Source organism: Nicotiana tabacum, chromosome 23 (genome assembly GCF_000715075.1).
Source record: "Nicotiana tabacum cultivar K326 chromosome 23, ASM71507v2, whole genome shotgun sequence".
NCBI lineage: Eukaryota > Viridiplantae > Streptophyta > Magnoliopsida > Solanales > Solanaceae > Nicotiana > Nicotiana tabacum.
Genome location: NC_134102.1, coordinates 114275222 through 114287244, shown reverse-complemented (window position 1 = coordinate 114287244; position 12023 = coordinate 114275222). Strand labels below are relative to the sequence as shown.

Below are 12023 nucleotides of genomic sequence, written 5' to 3'. Positions count from 1 at the left end.
AAAATTCACATATTATTAATTATAATATATTAAGTTACATAATGTTTTTCTTTGACATTCATATTGAGGTTGGTAGTTCTTGATGTATTCTCCAAGTTAAGCAACTAACTATAAGCAAGTAACAAGAGATATTCAATAATCAACTTTATTTCTTTTATATATGTTTTTCCTCTCTAAGATGTTGTTACTTGCTGGTTTTGAGAAATGATTTTATCAATAGTCAGATGTGCTTAGAATATATTTTTAAAATTTTTGTGAGTACTTTAATTAATGAGAATATTAGAGTCTAAGATCCTATGTATTAGTCATATTCAAACTAAATAAATTAAAATTATCGGATCGAATAAACTAAAATTAAAAAAAGAAAAATTAAATCATATCAAATATAATTAGGTATGATATTAATATAATATTTAAGAAATCGAATATAAAAATTCGGATCAAAATATTTAAATATCTCCGATTGACGAACACCCATACGTATAAAGCATAATTGGGTGATAGCGCGGGGTTTTGGTAAGAGAACCACGTGTTTTTCAAATGGGCAACATGTGGAAGTATGCATGGCAATTGACAAGGAGCGGGAAATAGCGCATTTTACTTGGCTCACTATCTACTCTTCTGTCTGCCAATTGTGTACTTTATCAGTTACCCATTAATTACCTTATTTTGCGTGCACAACAACTCTTCACTACTTGTAAAAGACGAAAAAGGCCAATGTTGGAATTTGGGTTACAACTCCATCGGTGCCGCCTCAATAATTATAGCGCAACTTTATTTTTTTTGTGGTTAATGTCCGGATCAACTCGTGGGTAACTCGATTAAATTTATAGGATATTTATTATCTATTACTAGTACAAGTATATCTAAGTATATTTATCTTTGTTGAAGTTTGAATGTGAGATGGCATTATTCTCAACTCACATTACTGATTACTAGGCAATATCTTGAATGAACCGAGGATGTGAAATTAGTCAATCAAATCATCTAAGAATATAAAATATTTATATGAAATCTCTTTGATAAATTGATAAGCTGATATGAAAATAGCTACTACTACTACTACTGATTAACATGTTATCTAGGTTAAACTATCCAGAAATATTGCATGTAGAGAAAATCTTTACATTGTCCATATACAATTGAAATATATTATATATAGGGCTAACACATAAATTTAATTCCGTGAGACTTATATTATGCAAATTTGATCAATCTAATTCAAAACTATAACAAGCAAAATTTAGTGACGATAGAAAATATGACTTAATTAAGAGAGTGCAAGAGAAGAAGCTGGCATACGGTTACAATACGTTTTTTTCTCAATAGAGGTGAGAAGATGCGTTCTTATATTGGGAAGATAAAAGTAGAGAGAGAAAAAGAGGAAAAATGAGTAGCAAAAGTTAAGGTTATACTACGTAAGTGACTAGTAGCGCACACCGTGTATATAAACTCTTATAATCATCTGGTTATATTTCTTAATGTGGCAATAATTTACTCTACTTTGTATTAATTGCTGGTAAAGTTTACCTGTGTGACTGAAATTAGAAACAAATTGTACGTATTAGCCAATTATATATTCTTACTTCTACTTACTAGCAGTATGTGATACTCTACATATATAGTATATATCTCGACCGACTTGCATGGAATTTATCATGTTTACCCTAAAGCGCTACCAAAAGAAAACCCACTGAAGAGAGAGAGAGTATATACTTCAGATTATCTCCTCAAGAGGATATCCACAATCTCAACGGAGCACCTGCATTCCTTCCCAGAATTTGTAAGTTGGATTAGTCGATAGTAATGGCATTTCCTTTCTGAGAATCGTTTTCTGTTGTTTCAAACTCAAAACGCTTTAGCTTGGCATTTCCCCTCCACCTCATGCACAGAGGCGGAGAGAGGATTTGAATTTTGTGGGTTCGAGATCTTTTAAGTTACTAGATTCTAAATTAATAATTTATACATATTCAATAATTTTTTAAAGATAAATATGTGATTTGGATCAAAACTACTGAGTTCGGTGAGGAGGAAAGATTTGCTGCTTTCATACTTCTTCTTCCTGCTACGCTCTTGCTTTCCCACCGCTCCGTGGGGTGCCTTTTCTTCTCACTTGAGAGCTGCGATTTGAAAGAAGAGAAGAGGTTCTATCAGTTAATTACCGTCCCTTCCTCTAATGAATTAGATCCCATCTGCTAACTATAACTCAACTCCGAGAGAATAATGAAAAGCAAGAAAATCCTTTATTCGAAAGTCGTTGCTAATCTGATCTTTTCTTTTCCTAGGCGTGGGCGAGACAAAGTCTTCTTAGTCTTCCGCTTTTTCGGTGATATCTATAAGAAGGAATACCTATCTCAAGGCAAACAGAAGTTCCCGGCTCAAGCGAAATGATACCGGCGCAAGGTAATTCAATTCTTTAGTTTGTGGCAGAGAGTTTTAGAAGACTCTCGGTTATTAAGGTCACTGCTTAATATACACAGCCCCTGACCTCTACCCCTACTCTAGTCAGCTTTCTATCTCTTTCTCCAACCTTCGATGATCCTCCCGCATGCAAATCATCAATAATGATAGGCCCGATCCCTAAGTTGAGCTCTAAAGCCTGGATTTCTTCCTTAAGCTAAAGCAAGGGCATGGCCCCGGCCGCCCCTGCTCATGCAAACTGTGAAGCCTCTCGTTTATTTCATATTGTTACTTCATATTTCCTGAAAATATTTCTTGGATATTTTGTCATTTTTCGGTGTAAATATATTCCTACATTCTACCGTCCACACACACCAAAAAGAAAAGAAAAAACTTAGATAGAAAGTTCACCAAATTAAAATGCAAATAATGACTTCTTTTCACTTTTGAATATAATTCATTTGCCTTCGCAACAATTTTTAACTTTACTTTAGGCATTAATACTTTATTAGGCACTGAGTTTAATAAAGAAAGAAATATTTGTAAAATTTATGATATTAAATATATTATTTATAACGATAAAATAATGTCAGTAACGGTAAAATAATTTTTTTTTTAAAGTTAAACTACTTTCTAATATAAAAATATGTTTTTTTTTTCTGAAACAAATTATAAAGAATATAGTGTTAACTGTTAAGGAATACCAATTTAATACTTCTTTTTGTTATTTTTATTAGCAGTTATCAAAAAATGTTTTCCCGAAAGATATTTCCATTCTTCAACAAAAATCAGAAATCCTTTTTCTTTTAAAATTATAATTCATTTTTTACAAATAAATTTCAGAAAATGTTTTGTCATTATCAAACAGGAGGCGTGAATAATCTTGAATCTTGTCTTTTCTAGGGCCTCCAAGTCGGTCTTAACATCAATGATGTTTGTTGCTTGTTTAACCGCACTAATTGCTTGATTGGTCAAGTTTTTAAATTCAGTTTATTTTTTAAAAAAAAAATTATTTTTAAGAAAGTACTTTTGATAAGTAGTTTATTTTTGATTAATTAATTTAAAAATCACTTTTGAACAGTAATTAATATTTGACCAAACTTTAAAAAGTGTTTCTAAGTATATTTTTCTCAAAAATACTTTTTTTTTAAATTATGAAGAATTTTTTTTTTCAATTTCTCATAAACTACTTTTGTTTCTACTCAAATGCGTTTTCGTCCTTTTAAAATTAGCTTAGCCAAATACCTTAATTTGGATAAAAGCTCTTTTGGCCAAAAAAAAAAAAACCATTGGCACAAAAATGGTCGGTCAAACAGGCTATAAATCTTGAGCAATTTATGCAAAATATCCATTGAGCTTAAAATAATTACCCTACCCATTTGAAAACTATTTACAATATATACCTATCCAATTTAAACTTATTACCCCCTATACCCATTAACCATTTGGCTTGGCTTAGCTTGATTTGACTTGACTTGGTTTGAATTGACTTGACTTGATTTGCTCGGCTTGGCATGAATTGGCTATGCTTGGCTTGATTTAGTAGCTTAGTTTGACTTCATTTGATTGGCTTTGACCGGTATTAAAAAAAAATGGGTAGGGGTCAAACCACATGGGTAGGGGCGGGTAAATAGTTTCCCTGCCCGGGTATTTGCCAAGGATCTCTATAAATCTTGTTAAACCATAGTATAGTAGGAGTACTATTCTTTAATCCAACGCCGAATCCAAGATTTTAAAGTCACGGGTTAACTATTTTTATGACCTACTAGTTTTTTTATTTTATACAAGTAACGGTGTTTGAGCATGCAGCTGGGGCCACAGGGCCAAGCTTTTAGATTATTTAAGTAGGTTAGATGACGGATCAGACATAAAAATTTCCGGAGCATATAAACCAGGATAACAAAAATAAAGCATATAGGAAGAAACCTAAGAAAATACGCCCGCCATGTGGTCCTTCTTAGTTTGTGTTAGGTGTGTACATAGGTCGGGTTGGTTCGGATTTTTTAATTACCAAACCAAATCAATTGTGTCGGGTTATTAAATCTAAAAACCAAATCAAACCAATAAAGTCGGATTTTGGGTTTTAGGGTATTTTCGAATTTTTTTCATAAAGTTTTCATAGCACAAATCATAGAATTTGTGCTCCAAATATTTTCTTAATCCTAGTAAAACATAACTATATAAGATATTTTTCAAGAAAATAACATAAAATATAACATGAGCCATGGCATTGTACTAAAATATTCAACAATAAAGATAATAAAATCGCATAAAATAAATATTATTAATAAGGCATAATAAAAAATAAACATAATCTAAAATTATTAAGTTGCTACATTATGTACAAACTTTACATTACATTATGCCGGTTTTCAGTTTTATAAAAAAACTGATTCCAAGAGTTGTACTGTTATTCCTTTAATTTCAGTGCATTCACGTAACCTAACTTCGACAGTTCCACAACAAAGCCAAGTAGTTCGAGAATAACTATTACCAGAGAAGACAAACATACAAAAGAGAAAATTAATTTCAAAGAAGATAAATTGAAAAAAGAAATTAAGAATTACATATGAGGGGATTAATTAAGTCGACCCCTACTAACTTAAAGAGAAAAACTTCATAGGTTCTGTCATCTCCACTTACTTAATATAGCAAAGGCAAAAGCAAAACCAAAATAAAGAACCACTTTAAGAAAGTTAAGGGACTAAAAATGCTCAGAGTTATATTTAAAGGATAAAAATAGACCTACTCCCATAGATTTAGTCAAAAAATCGTTCCTTTAGCCTAACCTTTTAAATGTGCTACTGCTCCAATAACAAGATCCTCATTCCTTAGCTTCTACACTGAGAATGAATACTGCAACGGCAGGAATGATTGAGCAACTTTCCCAAAGAATAAACAGTACGTATTTCTTAGAATGAAATATCAAAGACATAAGCTTTTCCTATTTTCCCCAGAATGGACTGTAGCATTCAGAATAAAAATGTTTAGGAGAGGATACATAGGTACATAAATAAACAAAAATCACCAACAAATGAAATTAAAAGACATGAGTAAGACATTACTGAATCCCTACACATTTGAAATGGAAAAAAGAGCTCATTATAGTTGGTCTTACAGATGAACAATTAAATATTTCTTTATAATTATTACACCAATATCTTTTACTAATATTAATTTTGGACATTCCTAATATGCAGCGTTTCAGGTACAGCATGATCCTTCATACAAATGGGAATTACAAAGTAGAGGTGCCAAGTTAGAAGCAGCAGATAGATTTGGCAAATTGTTCCAGTAGAGACTACAAGAATACTTGACATATACAATGATAACTAGAGGAAATTCAGCGTCGCTCTCTGCTGTCCACAAATCATGCGGACTGGTGCTCGGTTAGTGAAATCCGAAGCCATCCCATTCACTTCTCTGTTTTTCTTGATCATAGCTATCTGTAGGTGCATATGCACATTTATTTCGTCATTTAGAAAACCATGGAACATATATCTATACAGCCAACACCTAATTTGTGCTAGCAAAAGAGAAGATCTATCATTTAAGATTTACCCTGTCTTCCAGAAGTTTGTTTTCTTCCCTCAGCAGTTTTTCCTGCAGAGAAGAGTCTAAGGTCATATCTTCTGTCACGCGTAGTGTAATGGCAACTTAACATCATATTAATTCTCCCTCAAATAATAATGTATTCTGGTCACAGAGTAGAAATTCCAGGAGAACTCATTTGACTTATATAGTAGCTCCAGAATTTTAACAGAAGTAGGTAGAGCTGTGGACAAGTAACACGACTTAAAAAAAAGGGCAGCTCGGTGCACTAAGCTCCCGCTGCGGGGTCCGGGGAAGGGCCAGACCACAAGGGTCTATTGTACGCCGCCTTACCCTGCGTTTCTGCACGGTGCTGTTTTAACGGCTCGAATCCGTGACTTCCTGGTCACATGGCAGCAACTTTACCAGTTACGCCAAGGCTTCCCTTCACAAGAAGGACTTAAAGGAACAAAAACTATTCTATCAGTCGTTCAAAAATAATTTACACTTTATCTTATGCAGTGGTAGATAAAATATGATCTTAGGCTCAGGTATTCAAGATCACAAGTTGTTCTCTCCTCCGTCACAATGCTGTGGTTCCAAGGGGCACTTGTTTCAGGAAGATGAGAAGCCTAGATTGTGAGTTTGGTAGTAAAAAACCCTGGCACATTTTAGTCCTGCTGATCATGGATCAGTATTGGTTGAAATCATCTATGCTTAAGAATTTGAATTAAGATGGCATGCAAGTTCTAGGTGGTCACACGAAACTAATCCATGCAAATATAGCATACTATGAGTCGATATCCGGGGAGCCAAAGACAAAGGGATAACATGGCTATGATAGAGTAACTTCACAGGAAATGAAAGTGCAAATGACAGACCAAACTCTTGAGTTCACATGAAGTGCTGAAGTGCGGTGGACGAACTGAAGGATTTTTTCGGAGAATAAGTCATTTTCTGGTGTTCTATTAGAAAATATTTTTCTGAAGGAAAATATTTTTCACCGAACGCGGAACAATGACTTTCCTGACTTTCAGCCCAAAGTCCTTTTCTTCACAACTATCACAACTCTTTAACTTCATGCACAACTATCCAACTCTTGATTATCAAAACATTGTCATGTTAGCTAACGTCATTATAAAGATTTAGTTAATGTTTTTGGAGATAAATATTTCCATTCTTCCATTTTCCAACCAAACACTGAAATCGTTTTCCACAAAATATCTTTCAGAAAAAAGTGATTTTTCGCAGACATTTTCCAAGAAATGTTTTCCGTCATATACCAAACACATTTGTGAGAGTAGCAGCCGAGATTTACCTTCTCTTGAAGACTCTTGATATATTCAACCATCAAATGTGTCTGTATAAAACAAAACAAGTTAAATTTGCTTCCAAGGAGAAATAAATGTTAAACCACACTTAAAAAGACATGGAAATACTTGTAAAAAGACAAAGTGAGGTAAATGGAAGTAAAAGGAGTAGCTGGTGAAATCATGAAAAATTAGAGGACTAGAAAGTAAATCAAGACAAACTAACAAATCACTAGCTGGGATAAGATTACAAGAGAGATAAAGAATGAGAACACTGAACTACACTAGCTAGGGGTTGTAACGCCTAAAAAACATGATGATGTAGCGATATCAACACTGCCCTGGTTTCAGGTGCTAGCTAGTAAGCTTGAGGCAATAAGGGCAGCTGGAGCTTTTCTGCACAGTTCAACACCAGAGTTCCAAATGATGCAACTTTAAATATGGAAGAAAAAAGACACAGAGGAATCCGTTATAACCTTCCGAGATCTGGCTTGCATCAGAGCAGATTGCAGTTGGTTTTCCAAATGGACAAGGTCAGTCACACTGAGACCATCAACATCAGGCTCCTCGAGTTGCCTTTCAAATAGGGACAGAGAATCAGTACTATACCTTTCAAGAAATGAAAGAGAAGCATGAAGGTCAGTACCTTTCTACTGTTTGTAACAGTTCTCCCACTGTCATGAAGCTTGCATATTTAGAGTGCTATTTCCACCTCACAAGGATAGGTAACTTTCAGTACTTGGACTGTAAAATGATTACCAGAGAAATTGAATAACACACAATTAATTGATAATAAGTTATTCCATATATGAAGAATAACTTCAGAGGTTTTTTTTTTAGGTCCAATAAAAAACTAATAGTGTCTAGCGAGATACTTTTTGGTTGATTAACATGATTTCAGGAGATTTGATTATATTTAGGAGATTGTTGATTAGCATGATTTTAGGAGATTTGATTATATTTAGAAGATTTGATTTTATTTGACAGCTGGACTGATTGTATAGATTTATTTTATTTCCTTAATTAGGATTAGGAGATTTGTATAAATTCCCTTGCTTATGGGATGTAAACATACACAGAAATACAAGAAGTCTTTTCTTCTTCTCAAAATATACATTGTTAGGCACTATGATGACAAGTTACTATCGTAATCACTACATACGAGGTTGGACCTTCAAGTCAGGTGGCACACCAACCGGACATGTATGTTAGTGTCTATAGACCTACTCAGAATGCAGGAAGTTGCACTCAGATGCTACAGTGCAATTTTTCTTCGGGATGGGGGGGAGGGGGACTATGTGTCTAAGGAGTTGCTTGATGCTGTACATAGAGTTATTAAAGTTGACGTATTTCAGGTATCCGGAGAGAATCTTAATCTGTAAAGAGAGAACTAATTAATCAAGACAAACTACACAAATACCTCTGTGTCAGAAACATCTCCAGAGATCTCTTTTTCTGCTTCCACATGGTTGTGATATCGTCGAACGATCTCTACCAGGCTGAACCATACAATATTGTGAGATACGATTATTGATGGGTAAGTACACAAAATTGTAGCATACGTTTATTGATGGTTACGTACAAGAGCGATAACGTTAGGGACAGATCTTTTTTTTTCTTTTTCTTTTCTTTTCTTTTTTTTTTTTTTTGGGGGGGGGGGGGTGGGGGGGGGGGGGGGGATGCTTCAGAAGATTCTGAACAAAATTTATGGTTTTCAATATCAGTGAGCACTGGGCACTATACCATTGATTATACGCTTTTTCCCTGATAACAAAGTTAGTGCAATAAATTAGTCAAGTAACCACAAAATCTGTAAACTGCAAAATAATTAGTCAGCGCTCTCGAATTCAGTAACTAGGAGTGCATGCAGCAGTTTTAAAGGAAACAAGCAGCCAAGGTAAGCTAATGGGAAATTTCTTGGGATGCCATGATTCAAAAAATCAGGTTTTTGGTCTCTAAATATGTGAACTTTATCAAATCGGTGCTACGACTTGTTGGTTGTACAGGCATTTGATCTTATTGAAGAGTCCAGCTAGAGTCTAAATAGAACTCACATTTTAGTTAAGGAAGGAACTATCATCTCTTTTATTGCTTCATTTTTTTTGTCCGGAGCAAGTTCCATTTTAACTAAGCCTCTCTTCAAACCAGTGCTGGTTTTGGTATCTGTCTCAACGATCCCAGTAATGCCCTTTTTTAAAAAAAAATTCCTGTCTCATCCTCCAGAAAGAAGGGAAACTAGGAAGAAATTGCAACCCACATTCGACAACAGCAAAAGGGGATGAAATGGACCCCAGCTCTAGCTTTTTATCGATATGAGACACATTGCCGAGAGAATCTCCTAGAGCATATCGGTCTATATGAACATTCTGTCTAGTAATTTCAGTCCCTTGCTACTAACTAATGTGCTGCAACCTTTAGTTAGTGGACAATTGGGTATATCCATGTGTTTTGGTAAATTCACCAGTTCCATATGTGGTGTCATAGTATGCTTGTGATCTCCTAGACGCTCATCTGGCACTACAATGACAAGTAAAATCACAAGCAGCTTGCACAAGTCCAGGCCTAAAACAATTATGTCTCTACATTCTTTCCTATTACTAGTTTTGTTCGGACTGGTAACAAGTACGTGACCTTGCTAAGGATAAAGATGCTGAACGGTGTGAAGAAAAAAAGATAAGGCAATAGGATCACTAGTAGGAATACTCTATATGATGAGATAACTGAACCAGTACGACACTGGTTTATAAGGAATCTAAAACATACATCGGATTTTACCGATGGTTTTTACAAGAACTTGCATTAGGTTGTTAGCCGAGGGTCTACCGGAAACATCCCAAAGTGTTCCCAGACCGCATGCATACATCCGTAAGTAACTTAGTGCAACATGGAAAATTTCATTGAGAGGAATCAGCAAATAAAAGAAAAACGGGTCAACAACATCAACATATGTATTTGAGAGATTGTCCTCGGGCTGAGGAGTGTCCACATGAGTTCGTTGAGGTGTTTACAGTGGTCCTCTTTTATATTCTGTCGAGAGTTCGGATTGCTCCACCTAAGTAAAACAGCCTCTCTACTTCATAAGGTAGAGGTAAGGTCTGCGTACACATTACGCTCCCCAAACCCCACTTGTGCGATCCAACTGGGTTTGTTATTGTTGTTGTTGTTGCATTAGGCTGTTAGACCAATCTCTGGGATGACACAACCAGATTGGCTAAGGGAATGGTACCAAGAGGGCTCTAAATGGTTGATTCAGATTGGATCAAGTAGTAGAAAATATCATGACACAATATCCAAAGTGGAACGTCTGTCTGATGGAGAACCTGCCTAATTTGCATTAGAATATCCAATAATATCAAGGTGACCCTTATCTTCATATATCAATACTTGTCATGGAGCTCTTTTTATGTATCTGAGGATACGGAATGACCTTTACGCGGGGCTTGAAGAAACTGGCTAACTACACTCATTGCGAATGAGATATCTAGTCGTGTAATAGTGAGATAATTCAATTTCCCAACCAGTCTTTGGTATTTGCCTAGGTCATCTAGCAGCTCCCCCTATCTAGGAACAAGTTTGACATTCTGATCCATAGGAGTACCAATCGATTTACAATTTGTCATACATGCCTCCTCTGGAATATCCAAAGCATACCTCCTTAGTGAGATTGCAATGCCTGTCTTGGATTGTGCTACCTCGATCTCCAAAATTACTTTAACTTTCCCAAATCTTTGGTTTGAAAGTTGTTGGATAGATGTTGCTTTAGCTAAAGAATTCCTTCTTGATTATTGCATGTTATAACGATGTAATCAACGTAGACTAACAGGTAGATACATTTATCTGGACCATCACGCCGATAAAAAAACAGAATGATCTGCTGCACTTCGAGACATCCCAATCCCAAACTGCCGGACCACTGAACTAAATCTCCCAAACCATGCTCTTGGAGATTGTTTCAAACCATAAAGTGATCGCTTTAGATAGCATACTAAGTGTGACCCCCCCTGAGCAACAAATCCTAGTGGTTGCTCCATATATACCTCCTCGGCTAGCTCTCCATGCAAAAATGCATTCTTAATATCCAGCTGATGAAGCGTCCAATGACGCATTGCTGCTACAGAGATAAGTAGCCAGACAGACGCAATTTTGGCAACTGGAGAAAAAATGTCACCATAATCAAGGCCATATATCTGAGTATATCCTTTGGCAACAAGGCGAGCTTTCAATCGATCAATCTTGCCATCAGGACCTACTTTCACTGTATAGACCCAACGACATCCAACAGTAAATTTGCCCTTTGAAAATTGAACCAACTCCCAAGTGTTATTGGCCTATAGAGTATTCATTTCTTCCATCATGGCATCTGTCCACCCTGGATGTTCAAATGTTTCACTAACAGTCTTAGGTTAGGAACAAAAGATAAAGTGGACACAAAGGTATAGTATGATGGAGATAAAAGATGATAACTCAAGTAATTATAAATAAGGTGTTGATTTCAGGTAGTGCTAATACATTTGTGAATAGCAATGGGTGGAGTCGTTGTGTCTGATGAAGGCCTGACTGGAATGGGTGACGTAATGAGTCATCAGGAGCTAACAATGTACCTGATCATGAGAAGAATTATTATTAGGGTTAATGATGATGTCACGTATAAACTTGAAGAGGAGGACCCGAGCTAACCTAAGAGCTGACTTGTGGTATGGGAAGTATAAAAACAAGCAGAGCTTGGGGAATTAGATTCGTGTTTGTAGTATTTGGTGAAAAATAAGGAGATGTCTCAAAGAA

At 35.5% G+C, this 12023-nt stretch overlaps 1 protein-coding gene and 1 long non-coding RNA gene across 2 annotated transcripts in view; one reads left to right on the top strand and one right to left on the bottom strand.

Moving 5' to 3' along the window:
- The first annotated feature begins 1546 nt into the window (after positions 1-1546).
- On the top strand, positions 1547-5740 carry LOC142177468 (uncharacterized). The gene is made up of 3 exons (XR_012705912.1): positions 1547-1783; positions 2286-2403; positions 5601-5740. It is a non-coding gene; the product is annotated as an uncharacterized LOC142177468 (long non-coding RNA).
- LOC107804949 (agamous-like MADS-box protein AGL27) overlaps positions 5480-12023 on the bottom strand; it is a 30429-nt gene continuing 23885 nt past the window's right edge. The window contains exons 2-7 of the mRNA XM_075246267.1: positions 8662-8740; positions 7888-7943; positions 7718-7817; positions 7250-7291; positions 5962-6003; positions 5480-5846 (exon numbers count right to left, since the gene is read on the bottom strand). Coding sequence (XP_075102368.1) covers positions 5733-5846; positions 5962-6003; positions 7250-7291; positions 7718-7817; positions 7888-7943; positions 8662-8740 — 433 coding nt within the window. The 3' untranslated portion in view covers positions 5480-5732. The remainder of the gene's footprint in view (positions 5847-5961; positions 6004-7249; positions 7292-7717; positions 7818-7887; positions 7944-8661; positions 8741-12023) is intronic.